Genomic DNA, 14,488 nt, shown 5'->3' with positions numbered 1-14,488 from the left:
GTCACCAACACGTTGCCCATGGGCACCCAGTCGCCCGAAGGGACCTTGTCAGTCGCCCGCGGAGCTACTTCTAGAAATAGCTATTATCATTAGGGAACACTACCAAAAAATTACTTAATTAAATGTTTTTACATTGAAGTAATAACGTTTGTTTATATTTAGAGTTCAAAAGAAGGAATCATTTCCTTCTTTTGAACCTTCGTTTTTATCATAAAAACGTTTAAAGTAAATTGCTTTAGTATAAAATTCTTTCCTGCTGTTAAAGTTCGGAACTACCAGGCGCCTGGAACTACCAGGAAATTATCGGAGGGCAGCAGCGCCTGCAGCTGTACTCTGCGTACCATGACATTTTCCTTTAAGTAAAGAAAGAAAAGAATAACTTCTGGAGTTTTTATTATTTAACTCTTTTTACTATTAACAAAATTGTGAAGAAAAAAAAAAGATACTTTGTGACAAAACATCATATATGTAGCGCACATCTGTCTTGAGTCTCTGAGGGTGAGCATCCAAAGCTCAAATCTTTTTGTTAAATTTATTTTTTGTTTATTTGGCGGCTTGGTGCTTTTTCTGTAAGGCAAAAATGAATGACAGGAGTTTGAACCTCCCATAGTTCTAAGAGTGGTCGTTTGGATCCAGGCGGAGTTTTTTTACTGTGTTCGATTCTGGCGGGTCGTCGGTTTATGAGCTTTGATATTTCCCGAACTAGAGAGCTGATGGGTCACCTGACGGTTGATACCTGCTGCTAAGACTGTGGGTTAGCAGCAGGTAGAGTAGAAATAAAGCAAACATTGCTGCTTCACCTTCTCGTTCTCTGGGTGTCTGACACCACCTACACCACCTGAACCTGGGAATCAACACCGTCCTCTTTCCGTGAACTACATGGGGAGGCTTCGCTTCCATGTCTTTATTATTTAGCAAAGTCTGAAAAAAAAGTCCACTGCTCTTGTGGTTTAGGTTTGTGCTGATTTTTACGCACTATCATGTGCAGTGATAGTTTTGTGTCGGACCTTTATTTTTTCGACAGTGTCAGCCAGCGGGACCCGTCAGCTGTTTAGTACGCGAAACCACCAAAAAAGCTAATAAACCGCCAGAACCGCGCAAACTGCAAGAAGCTCAGGCGGGATCTTAGAATAACGGGAGGTACAAACCCAACTCATTCGTTTTTAACTTACAGAAAAACGCAAAGCCGTGAAATAAACAAAAGCAAACTGACCAGTAGGACTTAGGCTTTGGCGTTTCCCACCTCAGTCCTCAGACTGACACAGCTATGTGTGTATAATATCTTTTGACACAAAATATACTTTATTTTCCACAATTTTGCTAATAGAACAGATGGTGAGATAATAAAACAATAACTATTATTTTCTTTTTTATTTAAAGGAAAATTTCAAGGTACTCAGTGCATTACAGCTGCAGGTGTTATTGCAACAATCCATCAGTTTGCTTTTGTTTATTTCAGGCACTTGTGGCCTGTTTAGAATCACAGAGAAAAGCTCCAAAAGGGAATCAAACTTAAAACTCACATAATAGCAATTAACCATAGCTGCCATGGTAAACTATTACTGATAACTATTGTGAGTAGTCCTGACATTAATATGATCAGGCAGCATTATCATATATATTTATATATATTGTGTTGCTCTGTACCCGTGAAGTAGCTCCCAGTCTCAAAAAGGTTGGTGACCCCTGATCTAAACCAAACATTGTAGCCTGGGCTCGAAGTTTATTGGTATAGCAGATTCCAGGTGTAAAGTAACTTTAAATGCTTTACATGATGGTATACAGAATGAAGAATAGGAGTATGTTGCAGTCGGATAAGAAAGTAATGAAAAGTTATGAATTCAGATTATGAAGGTCCAGCTATTATTAATCAAAAGCAACTCTAAACAGGTGGGTTTTACTTTGATTTGAAGAAACTCAGTGTTCCAGCAGTCTTGAAGTTGTCTTGAAGATTGTTCCAGATCACAAGAAGATAAAAACTGCCCCTGTGAGTGAGCTGCTTCTCCATATTTGGTTCTGATTCTGGGAATGCAGCGTAGACTACAACCAGAAGATCTGAGAGGTCTGGAAGTTTGATACAAAAACAGATCGCTAATGTATTTTGGTGCTAAGCTGATCAGTGATTTGACAGTTTGTTAAAGTCTATTCTCTGAGCTACAGGGACCCAGTGGAAGGACTGTTGAACCGGTTGATGGGCTCTATCTTTCTGGTTTTAGTGAGAACGTCAGCAGCAGTGTTCTGGATCAGCTATCTATCCATCCATTTTCAGGCAGCTTCAGTCAGATAGCTACAGCTGCCTGAAGGTTTTGTTTTTCTGGAGACCTGTTACAGTAATCAGTGCAACTAAAGAGAGGCATTGATAGGTTTTTCTTGATTTTGCTGGGACATTAGTCTTTTAATTCTGGAAGTGTTCTTCTTGTGATAGAAGGCCGACTTTGTAATTGTCTTTATGTCAGACTCCATCTCAACACCCAGATTCTGGAAGCATCTAATGGCAGCATATATACCTTAAACATTCTGCCAATATATGTGATCCTTTGTGTGATTCTTACTAACTTTGATGTAAAGTTTCCTCATCACAAAAAGAAGTCACTGTCCTTTAAGTAAGATTGAAGCCAATTAAGTAATGTGCCAGAAAGACTGACCCAGTTCTGCAATCACTCTGGTGAACAGTGTTGAATAGTGCACTAAGATCCAGTAATACTAGTATTTCTGTTCTAAAGGTGAACCTCCACTCCAGGTCTTCTGCAGCAACCAACAGATTTTCTTTACAGATTTAGCTCCATCCATCTTCCCATAAATTCTGAGCAGCTTCCCTGACCCTACGAAAGAAACAATTTCCCATGGCATAATGCACCCACCACCATGTTTCACCATAGAGATAGTGTATTCAAATGCAGTAGTAGTTTTCTGTAGTTTTGGTCTTACCTGTGCAGAGCACATTCAGATTTCTGGTGTAAAACTACAAACAGAAATTCTTATTGCTTTATTTTTGCCACTGTTCATTGAAGAGCAGATTTGTGGAGATTACAGCTAACAATTCAAGTTGTTTTGCAACAAATGTACAGAGTCCATATTCAACTGAAACAGGAATGATCGAAAACCAAGAAAGACATATAACATCATTCTGAACAGCATATATACTTGCGGACTAGCAGAACAAGTTAAGAATCGGGCCGGGGGCGGGGCTAATGACTGGGCCCTTCATACCCAAATAATAAAGCTCATGATAATTTAACTTTACAACACAGACATGCCCGCAACAGCTGAGCTTACAAGTTTTACCACCACAGAGAAACTATGTCATTCTGAAATCCATCTGACATGAAGTACAACAAACCGAGAACAGAAACATCAGACTACTGGTCACTAATAATGAAACAACAAAATTTCAGAACCACGGATGGGTTTGGATCATTTTAACACTATCAATTCAACTTAGAGCCTAAAACCTGGTTGACTCGTTGAACCGAGCACGCAGCAGTAAGCGCTGAAACGGGTACGCCGCATGCGTGGTGTGTGCAGCACCTCGTGCACCGATCACGCGCACCGCCGTTCACACAAACTGGACGATCTGGAAGATGCTTTTCCAGGCAGCTCCAATGTAAACCTTAATTATAAACGCCATACTGCTGTTTTGTTTCAAAAACGCGCTCAACCCGAACTGTTAAAACGTTACAGTCAGTCGACAGAAAACTCACACTTTGTGAATAATGTAAGAGTTGCTACCTGAAATTAGTTTGGCTCCTTCGCTGGGCTGGCAGTTTTGGCAGGTCTGAATCGCTGCCAACAAAATACTCCGGTACATCTCTAAGACGAGGAACAAAATATGCGTCCAGTTTTTGGCTTGTCTTTGCTCACTTTTCCATCCTTTTTAGTCCGTGGAAATGCTCTATCTAGCTAGTTTGTCATCTGTTGGCATCTGTTAATGATAACGTTGGCAGACAGCTGGTGACAAGAATACACTTGGAGACAAATGGACGATTCACTTGTAATTTTGTGTGTTGTAAAGTTAAATGTAAGAGTGAAAATAAAACCAGTTATGTAGCACATTTTATTCAATATTTTACACCCACTATGTCACTAAAATCAGTCGGTCTTGTAAAGATTTTAGCAACCATGAGTCAATAATGACTGGGGCAGCCTACTGTCTAATTTAACGGGGTACCAATCAATCTATTCTTACCTACTCAACATGAAAGGGCTCGCTTTCTCCAGCTCTCATCAGATATGATAAAGGCTAGGATCCCTTTAGTCATATTTTGCCTCCAATCCAGGACCCTCTTTAGGCCTAGGCCACCGCCTCCCCAGCCTCCCTCGAAGTTCCTCTTCTGTACTTGTGGTTATTGGCCTCTAAATCATCATTATGCAATGACTGACCATAAAACCTCGACTTTAAAAGTTTTGGGGGTTTTTTATTTTAATTTTTTTAGCATGAGCAGCAGTAGATATCAGGTGAGTTTGAAGGTGGTGCAAACATTTTGTTTTGCTTTATTTTAAAACCTACAAATTGAAATAAATTAAATAAAAAATTATTTCCATAGTTGACATTTATAAGAAAAACTATATGTTGACTTTTTTTTTTTCCGAAAGATCATGCAACATTAAAGTCTATTAGCAATTTTATTTATTGGGACTCTGAATTCTCTGAATTGCAAAGTTTGCTGACCCCTGCTTCAGAGGAAGGTGCCAGAAACTTGTTGTTAAAAGTGGAACCATTTAAGATTATTAAAAATTTCTAGCATTGTACACAGCTCTAGTGGTTAATTGAAGGATTATTTTTCTATAAATCTGTGTTGCTTTGGTGGCACATTACATTTCTTTATTTGCCAGCTAAAAAGCCAATCATCGGGCAGAGCCCTGTTAAAGTGATCGTAGATGTTTAAGAAAGCAGAAGAGAGTTTACGTCTGTTCAGTGTGTGCGGTTAGTTATTCATATAATAAAGCCCTAGAGTTATTTCTGAACTGGTTAGCTCAGGCAGCTCATGTATTGTCCCCAGTTGTAATACTAATGCAGACCTTGCAGTACAATCCAGTGCTTTGTTAGTTGACTGTAAAGTAAAACCTACTGCAGAAGCCACTAGAACAGAACACTTCTATATGGTTTCAGAGGTTAAAGGTTCAGCTTTTTATTGACCGATGAGGTTGAATTATGGACATCAACTATCAGCTTTAGGAAATAATCTATGTAATTGTAAAGATGAACTTTTCACACTGCTACTAAACCTGCTAAAATCATTATAGGAGATGGGTAAAGATGAACACTGATGTAGTACATGTATAGGTTAAGAATTATTGCTCACCTACCTGTTAATCTAGCCACAAAACAGAGGTGGATCCAGTGTGGAGAGTACAGGGTTGTGAACAACCAGCTGGTTTCTCTGTAGAATAAACAGCATGAGGCTGAATAGAGTTAGATGGGGTTGGGTGGGTAAGAGGTACTTTATGCAAATTATCATTGCCTTAGTGTTTGTAAAATTCATATGCTGAGCTCTTTCTTTTTGGGAAACATCTGAGTCAATTCATCTCATTGGCATTTCCTACTCCCATTTCCTACCTACAGATTGCTCCTTTGTCTTTCCTCCATTTTGTATCCATAAACAAAGCATTTCACATCCATGTATTAACATTTGCATTTTCTGTTTGATTTTCTATCTCATGAAATATTTTTATTAAATGTTCTAAAATGTTCATTTTGACATCCAGATGTGAGCTGGTGGGTGAGTCTGTCAGTCAGCTCTCGCTCATGGCAGAGAAAAAGAAGTTGGTGTATGAGATTGATTCAGTATCGGCCGATCACCAATCGCCCCATCTGGGTGTGTGACAATAAATTGGGTCCAATTTCCTTAATTTTGGGAGATTGGTGATCGGCCGATACTGAATCAATCTTATACACCAACTTCTTTTTCTCTGCCATGAGCGAGAGCTGAGGCAGAGAACATGCTTCATACACACGACAGTACTAAATTATGAACTGAGATGTACTTTCAAAAGGATCAATTACAACACACTTTCAGGCTGACAAAAATTACATTGGGTATTCAATATATTCACAATTTTCAAGAGTACACTGCTAATATACAATCACAGAATTGTACAAATTGTCAATATAATATAAACAGACCCACTAACCAGCTCACGTCTGGATATCTGTGGTTGACAATAGTCACCTCACTATTGCTAATTTAGCAACTTTGTCGCTATATTTTTTTATTTTTCAGATGAAAAGTTAGCAGTTAGCCAACGTTGGAGTCAGCAGGTCATGACTGTGATTGGCCAGTAAACTGAAATCGATGCACTCCTAGCTATAACTATAACTTATAATGCACCTGCTGATCAACCCTAGCTCTTAGGGCAATTTCCTGCTGCTGAACATTTAGTGAAACCATGTCGGAATAGAAACATCCTGCGGTAGATCTCTGTGTTTTAGACCCAAAAAGATAAAAGCTTGGGTACTGTTTTACTGATGAGGTGAACTTGCTATTGACTGAAAAGATTACTTTCATATACGTATCAAAATATGGTATATTTTGGGGGTAAAAAAAAAAGGGTTTGCAGTTTTCTGGACTGTCATCAACCTTTAAATAGCCTGAAATGGCAAATTTGATTTAGCCTGATACCAATTTTTTGTCTGAAAACACAACTCTGGTTAAAAATAAATATACTAAGTATGTTAAATTTTAGTATACTTAAGCATTCTATAAGCCAGACTAATCATGAATATACTTCAATTTCATTTAGGACTGGTTAACTTAAAATGTGACATTTTGGAACAGCTAATTTTGTGCCTAGTGTATTTTAATAGTATATACATTCTGTAAAAGCACAATTTTTTCACATACATTTTTGGAACAACTTAATTTGTTCCAAAAATACTTTTAAGTATATTGCTTTTTATGTAATATAAATGTGCTTGATTAATATATTTTGAGATTGAATTACATTTAAAATATATTTAGAATGTATTTTCTAGTAAGGAAGATTGTTTCTGCTTTCAGATAGGAGGTGCAGTAATGGAGAGTTTCAAGAAGCGGTTTGATTTTGCCAACCCTCTTATCCAAGCCCAGGTAAGCTGCAAAGTCTGGATATTCAATAAAATGTATGTCTGTCTATAAACAAGAGTTATACTTTTAGTATACGGCTTTTTATGTAATATAAACTTTGCTTTATTATTATGTTTTAAGAGTGCTATTTTTAAGTATATAAGCATTACATATTTTATATATTAATAATGTGACAGTATTCTCCAATTACACTTTTGGTGGAGCATAATTGCTAATTAAGGACAAACTTCAGTTACTTAATGTCTTTTTATTCTTCTTTGCCACTTTTTACATTACATGCTTCATACACACGACAGTACTGCAAAGACATCAGCATAAATTATTATCTGAGATGTAATTTCAGAAGGATCAATTACAAGATACTTTGAGGCTGACAAAAATTACATTGGGTATTCAATATATTCACAATTTTCAAGAGTACATTGCTAATATACAATCAGAATTGTACAAATTGTCAATATAATAAAAGTTTATAGACAAAATGCTTATGAAAATTAGCACAGTAAAACAACAAGTACACTTTAGAAGAAATGTGAAAAATATTTCACCAAGAATAGAGTATTGGTTTAATACAATGTCACAGTATTCCAGTATTACTCCAGACAAACTGACATTTCTCCTTTCTAAGAACAGTGAGAAACAGCAGAATATTCCCATTCACTGCACCACCACATGTTGCAGAAACCTACAAAAAAGAATAAAACAATATAGCAATTAAACAGAGAAAGCACATGGATTTGAAAGAGTACAGAAAAACAGCAAAGAAAAAAGTATGAATTACAATTTTAAGACGTTGTGGACTCCCTATCATCAGAACTTATGTTGACTGGGACTGGCTGTCTGGAATGAAAAAACTTTTTTGGATGACTTCTTTGCCTGTATGTCAGAAGTAGAAAAAACAGTCTGCAATATCATAAAATCAGTTGATGTCGGCATTAAGTTGTTTTAAGTGTGGACTTCAGGGAGACAAGCTATCTGAAAAGCTTTCCATCCATGATCTAAACACAATGATCCTTTCAGGGGGTTGGTGGGGCCCATCTCCAGCAGTCATCAGATGAGAGCTAGGGTTCACCCTGGACAGGTCACCAGTCCATCGCAAGGCCCTGAAAGCTAACACTGAATAAAATGTATGAAAAGAAATAGTAGATTAACAAGAGGAATAAATTCTGTCAAATTATTTTCAATATTTTGATGTTTGTTAAGCAACTGGTGTTGGAAACATTCCAGTTTTTGCTGTTGATAAAAATGTAGCCAGCTGCTCAGTGTAAAAAAAAAAAAGAAAGAAAGAAAGAAAAAAAGCCATCAAGACAATGTGGAGGTTCATCGCTAGAAATGATGGCGACTATCCCTACTAAACAACTTATGTGAACATATCCTATTACATTCCTTTATATATTACAAAATTACCATAAATCATCAAATACAATCATCTTTGATACATTTCTTTATCCATAACTGATTTCAATAATCCATTTATAATACTTTAACAACTTGTGATCCATCATTCAACTGTCCTATGTAATCATCAATCAATTTCAGAATTTATTTATTTTAAAATCATTAATACATCAACTATTACATCAAACATATTACAGTATACATTTTTATAATCATCAGTAAATCAACATACAAGATTACTTCAGTCTCTCAGGCCTATATGATCTGTTTTCTGCATGAACCGGGAAAGATCTGCAAACCAGTTTTCACGATAGCATAAAGTAAAGGGCAAAAACATAATTAAAAACCAATATTTAGGAGTCAAACAACAGCTGATAAACTACCAACAGACACCTAATAAACTGATTGATCAACAAGGGAGCAGAAATATTGTTTATATAATAATTCATGTAGATATTGTTTGTCATTGTGTAACATAACCACTGATAGATGTTTGATAGATGTTGTAATTGACAAAGTAAAGTGGTAATTCACAAAGTGCATCACTATACAAAGTGATCCACTTTGTATTGTCTCACCAAAACCTGCCTGTTTCATCAGACGGTGAGAAATCTTGTTGCTGCTGTGCTGAAGGAAAAAGGCTCAAATGGGCAAATCACCCAGTCCTCCACCCAGGTGAGTTCCTAAATTATTTTGATTAGCCTTAAAGTTTCAATAATGTAAGATAGATCTGGGAAAGAAGAAGTGTTTTTTGATTAAATGTAAATAAAATTTTCTTGAGTCATACCCTGATTTGTGGCTTTTTTAAAATTTTTTATTGATGACATACAGTACTTTTCAAAAATTAGAGGTGCAATGATTGCAGTTTTCTGATTGATCAATGTTTTCATTGAATCAATATTGTTTTATGGTTGAATTCTAAGGATGGAAATTCCAAAGTCTAACCCAGTGTATTTCAACCCTGGTCCTCAAGGCATATAACTACATGATAATTCATGTAGATGCAAATTTTAGGCATTTCCTAATTTAGCACACATTTATCTTGTGAAAAATTGTTTATTTACATGTTTTCATGGCTTCTTTGTTTGACCTGATATGTTACATCTCAGGGCCCAGCATTGGAGGCTCTCTGGCAGCAGTGCTGCAGTGACTGCGCTCTGGTGCGTTCAACATGCTGTGATGCCGTGGTGCTTCTTGTGGATCAGGGCCATGCAGATCTGCAGTTCATTCTCAACAGTGTCCTCAATCTCCTGCCTTCTGCCAGGTACATAACACACACTTTCAGCTTCTTTTTCAGAGTTTTCTTTTTTGCGTTCACTATATGACAAAGTTTCAATTCAGATAACTAAATTTTTTTTTTTTGTTTTTTACGAGACTGCACAGTGGCGGAGTTGGTAGCACTGTTGCCTTGCACTGTGCTACCAACACTGTTCTTGCTGCTTTATGCAGCAAGAAGGCAGCAGAAGGTCCTGGGTTTGATTCCCAGGCCAGGGTCTTTCTGCACGGAGTTTGCATGTTCTCCCTGTGCATGTCTGGGTTCTCTCTGGGTACTCCTCCCACAGTCCAAACACATGACTGTTGGGTTAATTGGTCTTTCCCAATTCTCTTGTGAGTGTGAGTGTGCATGGTTGTTTGTCCTGTTTGTCTCTTTGTTGCCCTGCGACAGACTGGAGACCTGTCCAGGGTGTACCCCACCTCTCACCCAGAACATAGCTGGAGATAGGCATCAGCACTTCCCGACCCCACTAGGGAAAAGGGTGAAAACAAAATGGATAGATGGATGTTTTTTACAAGAAAAAAAAATAGCTGTTTCTAAATATACTGAATGACTGTGGAGCTTACACATCTGACTTCAGAGAAATTTAGCTGGGGGGGCTGTGACTTCTTTTGTGACTTCTAGAGAGACACAGTAAACAGGATTTTAATTTAATATTAATACATAAATATGTAGCCTTTCAAATAAATTGTATTAATACAAAATAAACAGTAATTATGCAAACAGTGACATGTAGAAAATGCTCATGTTAGCATAAGCATTGGATCATATGTTTCAAAAATCTAAGAATCTAATCTTTTCAGTCTGTGAAGTATATTTCTTTAAATGCTAAAAACAATCTACTCAAGTAAGTACAACAGCATATTAGAGCCACTGTTGGTGGAAAAAAACAAGGAGTACATTTCCATCAAAAAGCTCAGACATTTTCTAGTAAAAAAATTCAAGAATATTTCTGTATCTCCATAACTAAAAAATTTGCTACTCCTACAACTTCCTTCTACACAAAAAATTTATTCAAGTAGAGTAACCAGTACCACCCCAGAAAAGATAACAGCAAAACTATGAGTAGAAGCTTATTCTTGATCACGAGCTTAACATAATCTATTGGCATGTACTTGTCATGATTTCGTTAACATTGTCTACGTCAAACAGCATTACTCAATGTACTTGTTATTTGACTGAAAAAACTGTACAGAGTTCTTTGCCTTTTGCTGGTTTGCTGCCATGATTCTACACTGCTATGTAGATCTGCACAGAATCATGTCCTGCCACTGTCCCAAAGATACATTGTAAGCATCTTGTTGTGTGTTGAAATGCACAGATTTTCCAGAGATGAGACTGAGACAGCAAAAGTGCAAAGAACAAAAACTTTTAATATCACTTGCAAGTGGAGAACGAGACAGAAAAATCATAGCAAACTCTCGGTGTGTTCTGGGGAGGCTGAAACAATCAAAGAATCATATACAGTACCTTGGCGCACAGGAAGTGAGAGTTGTTTCAAATGCCCATGACCAAATTAGGTCATAGAATATAAAAAGTGGTACTTTAAACTAAATTGACAGTCCTGAGGGAGAGGTGTCCTTTACCTAGCTTCCTTCAAAACTACACAGATGAGCATCTGTGTAGTTTTGTTATCTCACAAATAGTTATCTCACTGTGAGATAACTATCTCACAGTGAGATAACTATTTGTTATCTCTTCTCTTGCAGGCAGCTGGCATTGGTCCTCCCTTTTACCTACACAAAAAAGAACTGTTCTTATGAGACTATGAGTTACCAGGTGCAGGCTAGGAGAGAGGAGTGCTGGCTAGGAGAGAGGAGTAGAAAAACAATTTATACACCTCAGAATATTTTATACATGTCTTTGTGTAATCTTAAATATTGTTGATAATAAATTTTGTTCCACATGCGTTTAAAGGTGCCTCAGAAAAACATGTTTACAACAGATTAAATAGTTGTAATGACTGAGAAAAGCGCATGGGACAGAGAATACAGATACGGGAAGCGTGGGAGCCCTTACTGTATAAAATCGAGATAGGAATAATAGAAAGTCGATCAATCTGAGGTAAAAAAGAAATAAATAAAAAAATTCTGCATTAGACATGTGATCTAAAAACAGCTTCCAGAAACCACTAAAGTTGACTAAGACTATGGAGACTATGACGATAGGCTAATTTGAAATTCCAGTTAAATTCAAATGTGTGCTCTGATTGTTCTATTAGAATAGAGGTGACTCTGGCAACAATAGGTCAAAATCAGCCCACAATTCAGAAAGCATATAAAAAGCAAATCACCTATACATTGACATCAAAGCATGCTAAAGAAAATGCAAAATAACACATTTTAGAGCTGTCATAATACTTTGATACTGCAAAACCATGTTATTTTTGTCTAAGCTTATTATACTGCCATTATTTCGACCCACACAAAATAATTCAGGGGAACCCAACTGAAGGACTCCTCAACATCCAGAAAACCCATATGAACTGAGCAGCCAAACCCTGGTGACTTCATCAATAACTCTTAAAAAGTAAAGATCTGCTTCCGTTGAAAACTACTCTGTTCTACCTCCTGAGCCACTGCTGCCTCATCAAATAATAATATTGCATGAGTATTAGTCACAGCTCTAGATATTCACTCAAGGTATGTTTGGTGTGAAGGCCTTTTGGGGGTAGAAGCTTTTGTTTAGTTTTTCTATCTTTTCTCTAAGTTTCCTGTAATTTCTGCCAGAAGCGGGTAAGTGAGTGTCTAAAGAGGAGGGTGGGTGAGTAGGCAGGGTGTGAAAGGCTCTGCATTCAAGTCTGCTGACATGCCTTGGAGTTCTTAGTCTGATCACGTGCTGCAGGGTCTTCCACCGACATGTTACTGCACAGCATGTCGCGTGTTCTGGGCGGTTGGTCAGCACTTGTTTGGGAAAACGTGTAAAATATTGTAACTTAATTAGCTGTTGAGGTAAATTAAGTTGTATTTATTTCATAAAGGGGACAATGCATATTTATCATTATGAATACCTCACAGCAACATGCCAGAATCAGAAAGGCTAATTTTTATTTGTAGATTCCAAGCAGGTTGTTGGAAGGGATTGAAAATTACAATAAAATTCATATCAATTAACATGGCTTATGATTTATGTCAGATTTCAATATGTAGATAAAAGTAGTGTAGTTTATAGTAAACGTAGCAAAAAATAAAAACAAGCTACATCTGTAAAAAAAAAAAAAATTGTAAAACATGAGATGATTAAAGTCATGGGTACAGTTTTGATTTTCTAGTGAGCATTGCTTAAGGGACTTCCTGAAACAGTTCATTGATGTAATATTTTTCAATTCTAAAGGTAGTGCATTCCAAGAATTTGAACCCTGAACAAAAAATGACACCTAACCAAATGAACTTTTCCTAAACAGTAGTTTTTTCTACTGCTAACTTCTCTTGTATTATGTTTCATTGTAAATGTAAATGAACAAAGTCTTTCACCACTAGTGGAGCCAACCCGTCAAAGACTTTCTATACAAGTGTGGCCTCTAGATAAATTATTATGTTTTTTCAGTTTAAAAAGTTATACTTGTATTTTACAACAATAATATGAATCGTTGAGTTTCTCCTTGTTTTTGGTGTTTGTCCAAAAAGTGCCCTGTACACATAGGAATCCATCCCAGATAGTTTTTCTTCAGGAGCAGGACATTCTTGTTTGTGGTTCGTTATTCTGATTTAAAGCTACACTCTGTGATTGTTTTTCTTTCTTTTATCCTTCACTGTGAACAGAAATGTTCAGGGGCTTGTAAAGGTCATTGGGAGACTGCTGCAGATGCAAGCTGACCAGAGACAGGGGGACACAAACTTCACCTGTCCCTATTCTATCAGGTCAGTTCATACTCATGTTCATATTGGCTTGAAAAAACTGAACACAGAACTGATACTAAGAAAAACGTTTGATACCATCTTCAACACAGAAAGTTCTTTTGAGGCATATGAGTCATTCTAGTTTGACCAGAATATGATGATGTGCTTGTTGTTTCAATTAATGCAAAACCACTACAGTATACAGGAAATTCAGCACCAAGGTAAAGAAAAATAATATGTACTGATGATTTTGATGATGGCACTCATCAAAATGTAATGCTTGTCATTGGTTTCTCAGTTGTTGACTATATGTAATTTTTATGACTTCTTAGTTTTGTGTGTTTATGATGTAAAGCACTTTGAATTGATTGATTGCAGATGCTTTCAAAACTATCAGATTGGTTTCTGATTTAGTATAATTTGTGGGAGGGTGAAAAGATGGGGGATTTCAAGTTACCATCAATAAGTCAGCTAGACAATTTCCTAAGATGGTTTACCCTTATTATATAGGTGATATAAAACCAAAGATTGGATTTTTCGAATTTTTGCAGTGTGGGATTGTTTTTATTGCAACTCAACACTGAGCGAAAAGCAACATACTTTCAGATCGGATTCAGCCTGGTACAGAAATCTGACCTTTGCTTCTGAATGTGGAGCAGCTAAAGACGTCTTGGATGCTCAGAGAAATGTGAATGCCAAAGTCTGAAAAGTCAACATGACAAAGACCAGCTCACAGAAGCTTCCATGTAACATTCAAGTCATGTTGGGAAGTTGTTTGCATCACTTCTGTGGGTGAACTTTGAGCTAAAGTTGATGTAGTTTGCTCCTCACCATGCGGACCGCAGTGAGAGTGAAGGTCAGGAAACTGATGGAAGCTCTCACCTCAGAGACTTTTTGTCCTGAGGTGAGTG

The 14,488-nt window shown here is 37.0% G+C and overlaps 1 protein-coding gene across 2 annotated transcripts in view; it reads left to right on the top strand.

The window, feature by feature from the left end:
• focad (focadhesin) overlaps window positions 1–14,488 on the top strand; it is a 63,506-nt gene that overhangs the window by 947 nt on the left and 48,071 nt on the right. For both annotated transcript variants that reach the window (XM_055058437.1, XM_055058435.1), the window contains exons 2-5: window positions 6,999–7,067; window positions 9,063–9,137; window positions 9,572–9,726; window positions 13,500–13,598. In XM_055058437.1, the coding sequence (XP_054914412.1) occupies window positions 6,999–7,067; window positions 9,063–9,137; window positions 9,572–9,726; window positions 13,500–13,598 (398 nt within the window). The remainder of the gene's footprint in view (window positions 1–6,998; window positions 7,068–9,062; window positions 9,138–9,571; window positions 9,727–13,499; window positions 13,599–14,488) is intronic.

This window comes from Poeciliopsis prolifica, unplaced genomic scaffold (assembly GCF_027474105.1).
Source record: "Poeciliopsis prolifica strain line A6 unplaced genomic scaffold, Auburn_PproV2 SCAFFOLD051, whole genome shotgun sequence".
Lineage (NCBI taxonomy): Eukaryota > Metazoa > Chordata > Actinopteri > Cyprinodontiformes > Poeciliidae > Poeciliopsis > Poeciliopsis prolifica.
This window is presented reverse-complemented; position numbering and strand designations above follow the sequence as displayed.